The sequence below is a fragment of the Triturus cristatus genome, chromosome 7 (genome assembly GCF_964204655.1).
Source record: "Triturus cristatus chromosome 7, aTriCri1.1, whole genome shotgun sequence".
Taxonomy (NCBI): domain Eukaryota; kingdom Metazoa; phylum Chordata; class Amphibia; order Caudata; family Salamandridae; genus Triturus; species Triturus cristatus.
This window is the reverse complement of record NC_140590.1, coordinates 426,801,950-426,818,958: the sequence shown is the minus strand read 5'-3', so window position 1 is coordinate 426,818,958 and position 17,009 is coordinate 426,801,950. Positions and strand designations below refer to the sequence as shown.

At 44.3% G+C, this 17,009-nt stretch overlaps 1 protein-coding gene across 1 annotated transcript in view; it reads right to left on the bottom strand.

The window, feature by feature from the left end:
- The window catches only part of DHRS7C (dehydrogenase/reductase 7C), a 202,356-nt gene that overhangs the window by 75,101 nt on the left and 110,246 nt on the right, over positions 1–17,009 (bottom strand). The window contains exon 5 of the mRNA XM_085616720.1: positions 6,866–6,958. Within this exon, the coding sequence (XP_085472846.1) occupies positions 6,866–6,958 (93 nt within the window). The remainder of the gene's footprint in view (positions 1–6,865; positions 6,959–17,009) is intronic.

Below are 17,009 nucleotides of genomic sequence, written 5' to 3'. Positions count from 1 at the left end.
ATAATGAACTGTGAGGTGTACCACAACTTTACCAGTTTGTCTCATATTGCACACGTGTATATGAATGAAATGTAAATAATATTGTAAGAATGAGCAAGTAATGTAAGTTATGTTTGTATCTGTTTGCAGCCCTGAAGAAACCCATAACTGGGTAAAATGTGTTGGCTGCACGGAAATTGCTTTCCTCAATTAGACGATTTGTAAAAACTAAGGAAATTACCTCTTGATTCATATATCTGTGATCAAATAGCATTTTGCTGTTACTTAAGTTCCCGTCTCAAGTTGCCTCTCTGCAGTGTTTTAAAAAAAACATGTATTATTCATGGTTTAAATTGGTGGCTAACCATTTGAGGTGGGCAACAATTGATTCTTGTAATAAAACTAATATAACACAGGTGGTAGTGCAACAAACGTACCCCCTAGCCGCAATTACCTATTCAGGTATTGTAAGAGTAACTAGGGTTAACATATGTTATGTCACACAGAGTGATTAATCACAGTGCTGGATTGCATATAAGTGCTGGATTGCATGTAAGTGCTCCAATAGACTCGCCTTGTTAAGGGGTGCAGAGCTTCATACATCAGGAAATATATCGGTGACAAAATATGATGTTGATACCAAAGTTGATGAGGAGGAATAAGGTATTGTATCCTTAAAACATTATGCCTCCTGTGTAGTATCTAGATCTAAAAGATTCCAGTACATTTAGTAAATGTTTGGTGATCAGTGGTCAGCAGTGCCTCTGTTAGGGTACTAAGATGGGTTCCGTGTCCCTGCCCACTTGACTGTATTTGTGACTGCTTGTCCATTCACCAATGTTTCTTCCTGAACTTCTTTGGGACACTTCCTGTCCCTACATTGCTGTAAGGTTTTCTTAAAGGCTCGTTTGAGTCTCCTTTCGCTTTTGACATTCATTTTAGACTTGGCTCAGTTTCATCGATAAATGCAGAGTATACAGTGTTTGAAGAACCACCACTGTCTCTTGGTAAAAATATAGGGTACACCTGCAGGGGCCCTTCACAGTTCTCAGTTGTTTTTTAAAATAGTTCTGTTAGGCAAAACATTTGATTGTCAACTGCTGCCTCAGGATTGGAGCTAATTTGCTTTATTTCACATTTCCTTCACCCTATTTTGTCTTCTTCCAATGCAAAGGGCGCGCTACTTGGGTATTCCTTGCTATTTATCATGCGTTTTGGGCTTGTTCCCTTTCTTCTTCTTTTGTTTGGTTCGTTTTTTTTCTGCTTCTCAGTGTATAGTAGATCGGTAGGGTTCTCCATCTTACTTATAGTGCTTATTAGATCACCTGCATCTGCATAGCCCCCCACAGCTGGATTCTTAAGACTGCCATTGATATTGCTAGAAATATTCACAGCATCTAATCTTGTAGCACCAATGGTTTCTTCACTTGATATAATAGCTGCGTTTGCGTAAAACCATTCCTTACAATTATCATAATTTCCACCAGAACTTCCAGCAGTAGTAAGGGACAGGAAAATACACATGCTGGGAGACAAGCAGTGGCATAACGAAAGTTGAGAAGGCCCCCTTGCAAGGTACATGGAGGGGCCCTGCTCCGGATTTAATCCGGAGCTCTCAGGCCTGAGTACAGTGCTGAGGGGCCCCCCTGCAGCTTGGGGGACCCCCCCGCACTGCAGGGGCGGTGGGGGCCTGTGTTACGCCCCTGGAGACAAGGGAAAGCTCCAAGGGACTGGGGGCCATTTGTTTTTTGTTTTCAAAAACAAAATCCAGCTTTGGGACTTTGTTTTTGAAAAAAAAAATGGAAGTTTGATGACCAGCCAGGTTATTTGATGTCATCTTTGTCAAATTATTCATACACCACCGTAATTCAGGTTCCAGCCAATGTAGAGAGTTGTACTCAGGGCTAGCGGACAACTCTAAATATGCTGTGAGTCTTTGGAAGAGCAAACAGTGTCTAATTAAAAACTTTCAGGCTCTCACGGTTAGTTTCTCATATCCACTGCTAAGGATCTTCAGACCTCAGTGGCAGCACTTACGTGTCAGGACAAGTGCCAGCAGAGGCCACCATTAAGAGGCAGTCCAGTTCTAGTTGTAACTGGCCCACTGGTCAATCCATCAAAAAGGCATCTAATTATGCCCCTGTAGCCACACAGGAGATAATCCACCTGGCCCTTGGAGTACAAATCTTAGTCCTGGGCTCAAGTGGGAGCAGGTCCAGCCTCTCAGTCCTCCACACAGAATACAGACAAAAGGTTTGTGCTAGGTCCAGAAAGTGTTCTGAATACCTGGGGACGAAGTTCTTCTTTTCCTCGACTTACTAAGCAGTGGATGAGGCCAATTCTGGATACTCAGTAACCAATGAATAGAATGATTCTAAGGACAAGCATTCCAACTTTTGCTATATATTCTCATTGCGTAGCTGCAAGCTATCACACAGTGCACCATTTTCAGTAAAATACAACATTGCTAACCTTTTCTGACCCTAAAGGGAGGTGGTTGCACAGGTAGGGGTATGCTAAAGGTAATGAACAGTATCCTCCCACTCAATAATTCTAAACTAGTTCTAGGGCCAGCTCCCTCCTCTACTGAAACAAAAGGCAGGAGGCTGGGAGGTGCTAGAGAGCCACACATCAAGATGGCTGCCGCCCAATGCGGCTCTGCAGGCCTAGGTAATAATCTGCTCTAATCCTCGCTCGTTTGGAACCATAGTGCTCCTCCTGCTCACGGAAGTCCTGGGAAGGTGTGCTTCGAACCAGCTGGAGCTGATGGGATCCCTCTGCTGACCCACTCTGAGGCAGGAGGGACAGCGTCCCATCCTCTCCCATGTTACGGCCTGCTCAACCTCAGTGTAGCAACAGACGGGTGCTCCCCTGCATTGGGCCCACTGCCTTAACTGGGCCACCTGCCGGGGCCAAGGTGCTCCCAGTATGTGCTCCCGACCGGCTAAGTGGTGCATGTGGCTGGGCCGCTGTTACCCAGAAACAAACCCATGGAGGCGAGTGGATCTCCTGTACAGCTGCATCCCAGAGAGCTGCTGGACGTCTCTTGTGGGCCATGTCCTGTCCCTGCTGCTCATGATGCTTGGGTGGAGACGTGGCAGCCCTAGCAGATGCTGGGGCATCAGGGGGCATTGTGGTCCCCTGTGGACTACGTAAACAACTTTGTGTGGCAGAAGGTGCTATCCTGAGTAGCCTTGGGTCTGAGCCCACCCAGGCTGTGTCCTTTGGGTGAGTGGAGGTGACTCACCAGAGCTTACAGCCTTTCTGCTGCCTTGCCTCTGCTGTTGTTGAGGCATGTAGTGGGGGTGCACCATGGAATCGTCAGCACTTGATGCCTCACTCCTGGTGCCGGGGAGCACTTCTACCAGCTGTGGGTCAAGTGGTGGATGGGTCATGCGCTAGACTGCACGTCAATTGAGAAATTGCAGCCTCCCTCCCTGTGACCAGAGGCACTAGACAAGGATGTCCCGTGACCTATCCTTTTCGCCATTACCATAGAGCCCTTGGCAGCTCAGTTGAAACAGCATCATGCACAGCCGAGACTTAACCTCCGGGGCAGGAGACTTATAGCTTCTACGAATGCGCACAACATTACGATCTATCTGTGAGACCCCTCCTTAATATACCCCCTGTGATCCGAGAGGACATCCACTTAGGCGGCCTCACCGGTAACACCATAAACTGTTCTCAATCGGTGCTGTTTTGCCTTATGGAGATGCTGTAGTGGTTTACCACTGATTACCCATTGCAGTGGGAAGACAGGATGGTTTGCTAATTGGGCATATGGTTTTGCAGGGATATTCTACTGTGGGGAAATCTAGTGAACTAATAATGGTAAGTTATTGACTTGGCTTGGTGACCATGTGCCACTCTGGACCTGCCAGTCATCATACTTGGCAGGGAGGATTGCTATAGACAAAATGCTTATACTCCTCAAATGTCTATATCTCTTCATTAATATTCCTGTTCCCCTCCCTACACATTCTTTTTGTAGACTCTGCACACATCTGGTCACTCTAGGTTGGGCCAGCCGGAACAACCGAGGGTCACCTAGGAAACATTGACTTTCCACTCTGAACATGGAACTATATTACTATTCTGCATAAGCGCACTTTGCGCACTACTGGATATACCAAACTTCATTCCAGCCACACTTGGTGATCGAGCCAGATATCACGTCTCCTTGCCCTTTGTGCACCGCGCTAAATTTGCCTGTCTGTCATCCACACACGACAATTGACCCTGCTGGCTGCATGACCTGGGCGTGGAACAGATTACGTATATGCACTCGGCTAAACTGCCTGAACACCCCATATCTCCCTGAATGGTCCAACACTTCTTCCAGCTGCAGTGGGCGAAGGAACTTGCCATCAGGTAGCCAAATTATAGTTACATACTATAGGTGACCTCTACCCATGGGACCCACCTCTCTCTGTACACCACCTCCATGCACTCCCACACAATACCCCACTGGACGTCCTCACATACTTTAGACTCCAAGCATTACAGCTGTACAGCACATTTCATGCAATAGACATGATTTTGACTAACTCCTCCTTGTGTAAACTGATCACGAGTCTCTACTTGACCATGAAAGAAAACTTCCATGTGTGCATTCCTAGTGCTTACCTTACCTGGGAGGCCGAGTTAAAATCCACACTCACTGAGGCACAATGGCGCTACTGCTGTGGATTAACTTAAGCTCTTTCTACCAATTGCAGACTTTGCCTGCTGCACATTAAATTCCTCCATAAAATGTACGGCTCTCCTGTCCAGTAGCATCGTATGGGTCTCACTGAGGAAGGCCAGTGCTGCAGATGTGGCATGGATAATGTGTCCTTTCTCCACTTGGACTCGAAGTATCCTACATTAGGTCACTTCAGATGGACGTTTATGATGCCATTGCTTTGATTACTGACCAATGCAAAAACAACAGTTGATGGACAGAATGCAGAACAATGTCATACATTCACCCCAGTACAGAGATCTGGGCCTAAATCCATCATTTTTTTGTTTGCTCACCATGCTAAACTGGGGTGGCATGGTGATCAAAAGAATGATGGATTTAACCCAGATCTCTTGACTGGGGGTGAATGCTTTGATTTGTTCTGCATTCCATCCATCAATTGTGTGTCTTTTGCTTTCTCGCCCTAAGTGCGCCAGGTATGCTCAGACGGGAGTCCTGGGCTAACTGTGCCACTGGAATCAAGCTAACCTGGCTGAAGAGGGGTGAAACCCCGAAACCGGTCCTAGGATGCATTTTTCCGGTCCAGGGAGAACCTGGCTTGGCAGTTCGGGCTGGACTGTTCCCATGAGGCACAGGGTCAAGACTGATTTGCATATAGCCAGGTCTAAACTGGGGTGGCATGGTGAGCAAAAGAATGATGGATTTAACCCAGATCTCTTGACTGGGAGTGAATGTTTTGATTTGTTCTGCATTCCGTCCATCAATTGTGTGTCTTTTGCTTGATTACTGACCAACATGTCAAGCACACTCCCAATGAAGTCCAATGCTTATGACTAAACTAAGGGTTGCGACCGGCTCCTTACCTAGATGATTGGCTGTGTGATGCAGCTTACTGTCAAGAACCTCTCACAGCTTTCCAGGAGTTGATGCCCCAGGACTCTCGCCCAGTAGATATGTGGCCTCCCTTCACCACATACCTCTCCTCACTAAGTGCACAAGCAAGGACTCCTACCCTCCCCCTCCCTGGATCTCCGGATCCATTGCACTCCCGTGAGGGGCCTCTTCCATGTGGTCTTGCCTTGTATCCAATTAGCATTGCATACATGTATGTATGTATAAGGCAATTCTATAGTACAAACCTAGCCATAAAGCAGTTGAGTGCCGTACAATGTCAAAGACAAATATAAACTCAACAAGAACACAGGAAGCTGGGCTGTGGACTATTAATTCATTTGTATTGTAGTTTACTTGAAATGTTGTAGACATGACAGATTGTCCACATTTAGTTTCAGTTCAATTGGAAGCCACAAACTGAAAGAGATACAGAAAGAGGGCATAGGACCACACTTCTAAAGTGGAGGTACTGGAAAGCAAACAAATGGAGTTAAAACAAATCAATGGCTTTTCTTAACTAGTATTTTTACTCCTTTGATGTTTGAAGTTAGTATGGTGGCATTATGGGGGAGTTAGCCTTCATTTATTCTTCATTGCATGTGTCAGCATCATGTCTTATTTCAGCAATTTTGTCAAGTGCATATTAAGTTCAATATTGTAGACTACTTTACAAGTGGCATGCATACTGATATAATCAACAACAAACAACCTTAGTTATATCTATGTGCTACATTTGAGGCTGATGCAAATGTGAGGCAATTTCACTTTAGGACACATCTGACGAACCCGTATAACATATGCCAGAAAAGGGAAGAATCGCCAAAGTAAAATTCCTGTTCAAATTACATGAATGGTAATCTGTTCAACCTGATTTTTAGACTCACCTTATAAAACTGTTAGTTGTTTGACTAATAAATCGGTACTCTTTTCATTCTGATATGGATATAATTTGTAGGCACGTAACGTAAGCCTACGGAACTCAAAATGGTAAAGGAATTACATCTCTCAAATAAAGCAGTTCATGGAGCCTTTGTACCATGTCGTTTTCGAGTAGTTTATCATAGAATTTAGCTACTGGCAAAAGAGGGTAATCTATTAGAACTCTGTACATGTTCAAAACACCAATTTGTTTGTACCAATAATATAGCATAATTTTCTTCTCTAGTTCAGTTTGGCACCATTTTAGCTCTTTTCAAATTAAATTCACATTCAATGTATTATCTTTGTAATTTCATAAATTAAGTAAGGGACCTCTCACATATCTGAAAATATTGCATGCTAGTAACTTATGTTTCAATAACTTACAGGCAGCACGAAAGGGAACTCCTATTTTTCCTTGAATAGTATTTACCAGAACAATTTGTCCAGTTCTTCTTGAAATCATGTCGGGAAGAATGGCTGAAAAACAGAATTAGGGTGAAAAGATACACCTTTAGCTACTGTATCTACCATTTGAAAATGATTGAACACATGATCTATTAAATATCATTTCGTAACTTTAACCTCTGTCAATGTTTTTTCATGCATAAACATAGGACAACAAAAATGTATGAAGTGAGAGTTTTTATGTAAAGTATATATACAAAGAAAGGATTAACATAGCTTGAAGATGCATGCTAATGTTAAGGAATGTAACTTGCAATACAAATATCGTCTATACAGAAATGTTTGGTCAATGCAAACACCTTTTACCACTGTAATATGAATGTAGACTGCTGGAGGTGGTAATGCTTGACAACCATGTTTGTTGCATTTTGTTGAGGTGGTGATGTGTTGTTCTGTTGTTAGTGCTGTCGAGTTTTTGTGCTGTTATATAATTGTGTTGCTGTCATGTCGTACTGTGGTTGTTATGTTCTATTCTCCTTAGACAGTTTTGTTGTTTTGTATCTTGTTGTTTTTTAGTTGTGTATTTATGCAGCTTTGTGTTCTGTTATTGTGTTATGCTCTGTTCTTTTCTGCCGAGATGTCAATAAATGCTGCTACATGTCTTATTAAACTTAAAGTTCAATTGACAAACAGTCATTTTATCACTGTGCAAGGTCATCATTTTTAGTGACCTTGTGGGGCAATACTTATGCATAGGCCGGATAAACTGATACCTCGGGATTGGTATTTATAAAGTGCAATAAATGCTTGCTATCACAGGTTTTTGCCATCCAGATTGGGAATAACATTTGCTTTTTTCTGTGCCACCTTAATTCTGCACGTACCAGTGTTTATAGGGTATTTTCATCTGTGAAAAATAGCAAGTTTGACTTGCTGTAAGTTACCTGTACAAAATTGAGGGGGATGTAGGATTTACTTCTAAACTAATTTGTGAGAAAGTGCCTCTTTCCGAATGGTATTGCTGGCTTTTAAATTCTGCATAGAGAACAAGGAATGTGCAGTTCCTGTGTAGGAATCTAGGTCTCCTATTGTGGTGAATCCAGAGTCCACGGGAGTACTCCTAATAGGAGCAAGGGCCCTCACACACCACAAAAGGTGTCATGCTTCATCATCGAGCAGCTCCCCGTTGGGCCGGAACTACAGTGCCCAGCGGGCCCATCAAGGGGGCTCTTTGCCGGTGTTCTTTTCTTTTTTGCCAATGTTAGGAATGAGGTTAGGATGTGGTTTATAGGTGTGAGCAGAATGAGAAGACGGTGTGTGTTAAAAATGACTAATGGGATCCAAAAATTATTTTAATTGTCGGGTCCTTTTGTCATGGTTAAAAACGTGGGTTTGAACTTCTGATAGATATAATGGTCTATCTTGGCTCTAATTAGTATCAGTAAAGGGTCGACATATTTCATGCCTATTACTGTCCACAGGGTTCATGGCATTTCATCAAGACCAATTCAACTGTATCTACTCAAACAGGGATGGACTAGTGAAATATGTGCAAACCATGCCCTGTATACCTTACATAGATATGCAGTATATCTCCTGGGGATAGACCAACATATAGTAAAGCGTGTGGCCATAATCAAACCGGTTAGGGCGGTCGCTATTGTGCGTGCTGACGGTAAGTAGTTGGTGCACGGTTCCGGTTTTGGACCTACCTCTTGCTCTGCAGATCTGAATTTTTTTTAAATTCTGCACACAGGGGCACTGCTGTCCAGTCCCGCTGTAAGGGCTTTGACCCATAAAACATGGTAATAGTGGCTAAACCCCACATGGTTTAATTAACTTGCCAGTATGCAGTAGTATATGGTGCAAGGAAATGTACACATGGCATGGAAGTAAAATGTCACTAGTGCTGCAGCACATAATGTAAACAAGTAAAGCATAGCTTCAGGCCTCCATGTTTAACCTCACTGCTACAGCTTTTAAACCACTAGGGAGGCCAGACAAAGTAACAATTTTTTTACATAAAGTATCCCTACTTTTAAATATTAAGTACAACACTAATATTTATACCTTGTAGCCCACAAGGTAGTGTGTCTAGTATTTAAAAGTGGAGTATGAGAGAATTTTAGGTTGGTATATTCCTACAGTGACAAGACCAGGCCCTAGTTATCTCTAGGCTGGACTATGACAATATCCTCTACCTGGGGGCAGCGAAAGCAATTTTCAAGCAGCTCTAGATTGCACAAAATGCTGCTGTATGTCTTCTGCTTCACCACCCCAAACTCACCTCTGCAGCATGTATGCTACCCGACCTGCACTTGTTGCCTATTGAATGACATGTGCAATTTAAGGCTCTATGCTACATGCATAAATGCCTACTGTTAGAAATGGGGTTTCTGGTTGCCTAGTGTATGCATATAAACCAGGCAGAACCCACCACTTTAGTCAGACGCAATGTGAAAAGGGTTTGCGCAATCCACAGACACCAATAACACAATGATCAAACCACAAACGAGACTCCACACAGAATTATAGAAAATTATATAGTATACTGTACATAAAACATAGATCAAAACAACATGAATCATAAGTATTGTGCATGTGAAACAAGTACTGAAAGATGATACATATTGTCCTGCAAAAAAAGTCAAAATGATACACTTTATGAAGTGTAGTAATTGGGTTAGAAACATAAATTCGCAGATCACCAACGACCATCATAAGTATAATAAATCACTATGTGTCATGCCAAGTTCCTAAATCCTCAAAGGACACCATAAATATATGAAGCAAGATGACTGGGCACATTATACAAGTATTGCGACCTTACTCGTTATTCTGGGACTACCAGAATCAAAAAGATATGCATTATGAAAGTTTAGGGCATGAAATTTAGCAGTAACACATATGATTCCCAGAAGGCAAAGACAGACATAGGCCACCTGTTCTCCTAGTACTAAAGATGCTGTTAACTTCCGAATCTAACTAAAATAAGCATACTTAGGTGTGAACTATTGGCCGCAGGAACTTCTACGCACCTACTATGTGTGATAAGCTACTGTCAGTAAATTCGTTTAACCCATGGAATGGGGGCCTCCGTTGAGGTCTCAACCCATATTACGATGAGGTAAGATGCCCCCTGAAGTACATAGGTTCACTACACTGCCCCCATGGTGTGTGTCATTAAATGAGGGGGAAGGTGCACTCTCCAGGCTACGCGCAGAGACTTTGCTCGGTCCCCTCTGAGTTTGGTATGACATTCCTCCTGTTCTGGTCTTGCGGATTCGTGGGACAGTAGCCAGGGAAAGCTGTGTGAAGCAGAGGTGTCTGTTGGGTACGTGGATTGTGAGGCGGTGATTCAGGTCTGCTGGTCCGGCATTGTGAAGGGGAAGTTGTATGCGTGCGTGAGGAGTTTGAAGTTTATTCTTCTGTCGACTGGGAGCCAGTGGAGGTCCCAGAGGTGTTGAGTGATGGGGTATTTTGAGGATTAGTCTTGCTGAGGCGTTCTGGACATTCTGGGGTCTTTGAGGAGTTTCCAGGTGACACCAGCGTAGAGTGCATTGCCGTAGTCAAGTCCGCTGCTGATGAGGGCATGGGATACTGTCTTCCTGGATTCAATGGTTATCCATCTGAAGGTCTTTCAAAGCAGGTGGAGTATGATAAAGCAGGCAAAGGAAACCGTGTTAATCTGGCGGTCCATTGTGAGTTAGGAGTCTAGTAAGATGCTGAGGTTTTGTGCGTGGTTCGTGGGGGTATGGGGACTTCCTAGAGCAGAGGGCCACCAGGAGTCATTCCAAGTGGAGGAGGAGGCTCCCAGGAAGAGGACTTCTGTCATGACCGAGTTGAGCTTCATGCAACTGTCTTTCATTCAGGTGGCGATGGCTTGCATTTCTTTGTGGAAGTTGTTCCTGGCGACAGTGGATTATTTGGTGAGCTAGAGGATCAGCTGGGTGTTGTTGGCATAAGAGATGATGTTGAGCCTGTGGGTCCTGACGATGGCTGCTAGGGGGGGCCATGTAGACATTGAAGAGGGTGGGGCTGAGGGAGAAGTCCTAGGGTACCCCGCAGCTGATCTCTGTCAGTTTCCAGAGGTGTGGTGGGAGTCTAACCCATTGTGTTCTGCCAGTGAGGTAAGAGCGGATCCAGTTGAAATTTGCGATTCCCTAAATGCAATCGCAATTTAGATAATCGCAAATTTAGACATTACTTAAATTGCAATTTTTGCATTCATGATGATGCATCACAAATGCAAAAATACCGGTCGCAAAGGGGCTGATTCTGTGAATCTGCCCCTTTGCAACCAGTATTTTGAATTCTGCATGTGGCCCAAAACCTTGTATTTGCACATACAAACAGTAACATGAACGGGGGACTTCTCTATAACACTGTCTGCCAGGCTGCCACTCACTGTTATGTTATGACCCCCGATGGTTTACGGCATGCCGCTTTTCCTAAACTTGCAAGTTGCTCCAGTGGTGGGCGGGCCCAAAGTCTAGAGAGTATTTGCCGGGCTGACAACCTCTCAGCCCTGAGGTCTGTGTGGTCATCAGCTCAGCAAACAGCCAGCATCAACGCACAGTCTTCACATCCTGATGACGTGGCGGTAATGTTAGCCCAAGACATTTCAGATGCAAGCCCTGTAGCACTATCCTCCACATCAATCAGGGAGTGGAGAGCATTGTCACCTCACCCTTTCCCAACTCGTCACACAGTGGGCGAGGTGGGAAAGGGTGGTGTAACACACACTGTGCAGACTCTACTTGAGGTGTCTGTGACTGCTTCCTGCCTGTATTAATCCTGGACTCTGTTGTAGCACTGGCATGCGTGTGTCTGTTCAAACACTTGATTTATGTACTGCCAGACCAGTGCCGGGCCAGCTAAGGTGGTGACAGTGCCAGTGAGGGAGCAAGGTCAGTCAGACCGAGATGATGAGGACATATATAGCAATTCCTTCCTTTACTTAAATAATTGGCCTGGGACGCTCCAGAAGCAGAATAATTTGTTACATGCTGCGCGAGAGGAGTTAAAATGGGAGGCCAGGGCCAGGGACAGAGTATAGACGCAGTTGAGGTGAGCTTAAAAAATTGCCAGTTGGGTGCATCTGCCACTTTGAATGAACTGTTGGGAATTTGTTTATGGGCAGTGGGTGAGTCTGAACCAGCTGATATTAGCTATATATTGTACATGCCTAGGTTGGCTTCTGAGAGGACTTCACTGTGCACAGAAGATGGTATGGGTACGCATCACATGTAAAGCGATACTCTCAAAAACCCCTGAAAATATATCAATCACATATTCTGCTTCAGCACAAAGTGAAATTATATCTTTGTCAATGCTTTTTTTCACCCCCTGTAGAGTTATTGATAATCCTGCATGAGAATGGAAATTGGTTATTCCCCTTCACTGTGCTATTATTGCTACTCTGTTGTGAAACACCCTCCCACACTGCACTATGTTCCTACATGCGTTACATCCATAACGAAAAAGAAATTACAGCAAATGAGGTTGGGCCTGTAAATTGTATTGCACTGTCTCCTTTACACCCCATATTAGAAAACTGCAGACCTGCAGCTTCGTCCAGTTTCTTGTTTCTGGGGTAAATAGTAAATACTCTGATGAGGCACTTCGTAGTGTGAAGTTTACACCAAGATTGCACATATGTGTTCTGGCAAGAGAAACCTGCAGAAAGTCAGTATATGTGCTTGTGGCACATGTGTGGTATGTGGGTGTAAGGTATTTGTGTGTGTTGGATGCATGAGTATGTGGATTGTGAGGTGAAATGTGTTATATGCAGAGTGTTGTGAATGTGTGAGTACTATGCCACTTGTGAGCTAGGCAGCTGGTTAAGAGAGGGTTGAATGGTACTATTGTACCACATAAAATGATTTGCTCGTAGCAAGCTGTGAAATGCTGAAATTGTTTTTAACACCATTTTAATGTGTAATGGAGTAGCGTGCATTGCTTTCAAAGCAGATGTTTCATGAGACTGCAGCATGAATGGTTGGTAGCGTTTAATGCATGCAAAATGTGCATGCAGTATTTCTGAGACTCTATTTCAGATGAACACTGACACGCACACACACTTGTGTACCCTTATTAGTACACCTATATGCTTAATGTATATACACATGTGCATTAATGGATGTGTGTGCCATGTATATATATGTGCATGCATGCATAGACACTTCTGTACAAATTAGTGTTTTGCTTTATCTTTCTCTCTGTGTTTAGATGTTTAGGTTAATTAGCATAAACTCAAAATTTTCTGTTTACATATGGGACTTTCTGTATATGAGCATGTGTTATAATATAGTGCTTATCTACTCAGTGCTTTACATCACCATTGTGTCACCACAAAGAGATGAGGGGGGTGGGGACAGATACCAAGTGATGGGAAAGAGCTAGAGATGGAAATGAGGGGCTAAGAGTAAGGAAGGCAACAATGCAGTTCCCAATGAGGAAGGAGCCTTGAAGATTTTGTGGCCTTCCACCAAAACACTCATACAGTAGAGGGCAGAGCAGAAGTGAACTATGAGCAGCTTCTTTTGGGGCATCTGTCTTTCAGGTAGGAAGTGAGGAGCAAGAGATGTATTGGGAAGAGAAAGCAAGAGAGGGCAGAAGAGGGAAAGAGGTGCTAGAAGGGGGTGGTGGCACACTTTTCAAGAGATACTAGTGCAGGCCAGGAAGATCTTCTAGGAGGTATGATTTCAAGCACTGGAAGAGCCCTCCGTTAGGCTCTCAGTGTTCCCGGTACCAGCCTTCTTGACCCAGACAGCACAAAATGGTTGCTACCGACCAGAGACACGATTCTGCCCTCCTGCTGCTGAGCCAAGCTCGAGCAGGGGAAGGCAGAACAATAGGCATCCTGTCACAGGGAGGTGTGACCACCTCCCAGACAGGATTTAGTGTATCGGGGTGGGTGTGCTTGTCAATGCCACTCAGTCTGCATTTGATGTCACTGTGCATAGTCCAGTTCAAACCGGTCCTGGGAGCCCCTGGCTCCCACTATGGCGCAAAACTGAACAAAGGACATGGGAGTAACCTTCCCCCTGTCCAAATCCTCCCCTTGGAGGGTGGCCTGAATCTTCCCAACTCTTTCCTTAGGGTACTTAAGGGCTTAACTGGTGTAGGTCCCTAGATTCGTCGTGGGATAAGATGAAGATCAGACACCACTTCTTCTTCTACCATCTGGGTACTCTGGACCTCACTGGACTTCGTTTGGGCCTAACTAAGTCTCCCTTCCAGTCTGCTGCATCATCTGTGTATCATACAAAAACCTTTTGGGCTCCCTCGAATGCTCAACTCCCTTGCCTTTGGTGAGTCCCCTGGACCTTGCTGGTCCCGACGTTGCTCCATCTTCAATTCCTGCATTGTTTTTGTTGTTGATTTTTTTTCACATTTAAATAGCGCAAACTCGACCTGAAGGTATTGGAGCGCTATACATGAGCACCAGTTATGTTCCCCACGACACATTCATTTTTTGGTAGGCATGGGGAGATTAAGTGATTTGCCCAGAATCACAGGATGTGGAGTCGACCCCGAGGCTCGAACCTTGGTTTCCAAGCTCTAAAGTCGGCAGTCTAGCCGTGAGACCACATCCTATCCCCAATGGTTGCATTTGCCAAGGCTTGTTGGTGCTCTCGCTGAACACCGACCCCTCAGTACTCGACATCCTTCATGGGACAGCTTGTGCATGGCTCCTGGACCTCCTCAGTGTCGCCTGGTCCTCACAGCTGCAGAGTCAAGGTCATCGTCATTCATCCTGCAACACACGACATCGGATGGCATTCGTCTTCCAAGTCTCCTGGTCAACCCTGAGTGACATATACTCTGTCCTCTCTACTTGCAGGTACCTCTCATCTAGAATCCATCCTCGGATTCCACTGGACACTTTTTCCTTCTTCAGCAGTGGCACTTTCCTGAAGTCCTCCATTGGGTTTGAGGGCAGTTTCCGACACCAATTCACACATATGCACCCGGCTTCCCTGGTATAGGTAACGTGGTTACTACGGTACCCACAGGTGGGGTGGCTCTCCAACCTTCTGTCTTACACAGGGTTTCTTCAGGGTCCACTGGGAAGGCTTCTACAGCCTCTCAACATTGTCTTGACCTGAGTCGTGGTTGTTATACCACTTTCTTAGTATATGGTTTGGTCCCTCCCTGGATCCACTGTGTATTTTGTGCTATTTACTGTGTTTCTTTGCTAAAGTTGTGCATTGTGCGTATCTCCGGATAGGAGATATTTCTATGTGTTAGAGAGTATTATATAATAAATATATATTTTTATAAATACTTTGTATGGTTCTTTTTCACTATACTGTAAGATTTCATTCTGTTAAAACAAGCTGCTTTACACTCCTTCTGGGCTAAGCCTGAAGGCTGCTCTCCACAACTACCACTTAGAGAGCTTTCTAAGGTTGTCTAAGACCACCATAAGGGTTGTCTGGACTGGTGCAAGGTGTCCACTTACAAAAGTGCACATCATATACCAGGCCAGCTTGTCTCAAGTGTAAAGAGGCAAAAGGAAAAAGACATAGAAAAAAGCAAGAAGAGATCAAAAAAGGCATGAAGAGTAGTAGTAAAGAAAAAGACAGAGCAAAGAAAAGACAGAAGCAGCAGAGGGACAGAGGGCAGAAGAGCAGAAGAGCAGAATGCTTCCCCACTGATCCACCAGGCAGGAGCTTGCGGGTTGAGCAGGGCCTCAAACACCTGACCAAGAAGGGTCAGAGCTCACTAAGGGGGCAGCGGTGGAGGTGCGCGGGAAGAGCAGTGACACTGACCAGGTCAGTGGGCTTGTTGGCCCGCTGGAGTGCTTTGTGCAAGTAATGGGATGATCACAGATGACTCACTGTAGGAGGGATGGCCCATACCCGGAAACACTTTGCGGTGCTGCCTTAGATATGAAATTATAATCTTGAGCAAGCCCTGTAGCGAAAGTGATCAGAGGCAGACACAGCTGGCAGAGGTTGGTTGGCAGGCAGTGCTCAGTCTGAGCACAGGGAACACTTTTGTGGTGCTGAGTCTCAGCTCAGAGAGATTACCAAGTGATTTATTGCAGTGAATTAATTTCATGGTAAGGGTTTGTCATTGAGGTAGTCTGTAGTTACTTACTTTTACTTACACATAACCCTGCCCATAGGTCTACCCAGGACCTACCTTAGGCCTACCTTACAGGTGACCTATATGTATTTAAGGCTTTGCAGGCAGTTTTAAATGCCAAGCCAATGTGGCAGTAAACTACACATGCAGGATCTGCAGTGGCAGGCCTGACACAGGTTTTAAAGGCTACATCAGTGGCTGCCACACGCAGCACTCCAGGTCCACTAGTAGCATTTAATTTACCGGTCCTGGGTATATGGGTTATCACTGTACAAAGAACTTACAAGTAAATTGCATATACCAAACAAGTGCAAGCCAATCATACCATGTTTTAAGGGAGAGAGCACATGCACATTAGCACTGATTAGCAGTGATAAAGTGCCTAGAGTCCTAAAACCAATACAAAAGGTCAGAAAAATAGGTGGAGGAAGGCGAAACATTTGATGATTACCCTGCAAACATGGAGAGGTCCCAAACCTATCAAACATCCGACCACTATATCTTATAACTTTGGTTTCTTGTACTTCCCTGCACACTCGTCACGTTCAAGTCATCTCAAGTTGGCCGTAATTCCCAGAATCTGAAAATCCCTCAAGTGGGCCGAGCATTCTCTTTTCTTGGCCCGAAGCTCTGGAGCATACTGCCACTAATGCTGAGAGAGTGTCACTCCCTAGCTTCATTTCGCGTATTGGTCAAAACATGGCTGTCCGAACTCCCTGAATTTTCTTAATCTCCCTTTCTCCTTAGACAGTTCTCTGGACTGACCCATAATTTGCGATTTAGCACTGGGATTTTTTTTTTTAGATAGCCATGTGCTTTATAAACCTTGCATAACAATAATATCAATAATAATAATAGACCCCAAAGCTATTTTCACTGTATAGGTTGGTAGCTGTTTGTATGAGAAATTCTAAATTGAATTATGTTTGTAAATCTGGCTAAGAATAAGTCATTTAATCAATATTTGTAATGCTTTTAGCATAAATCTAGTCGAATGGTTAAGCTGAATTTTTGATAAAATTAC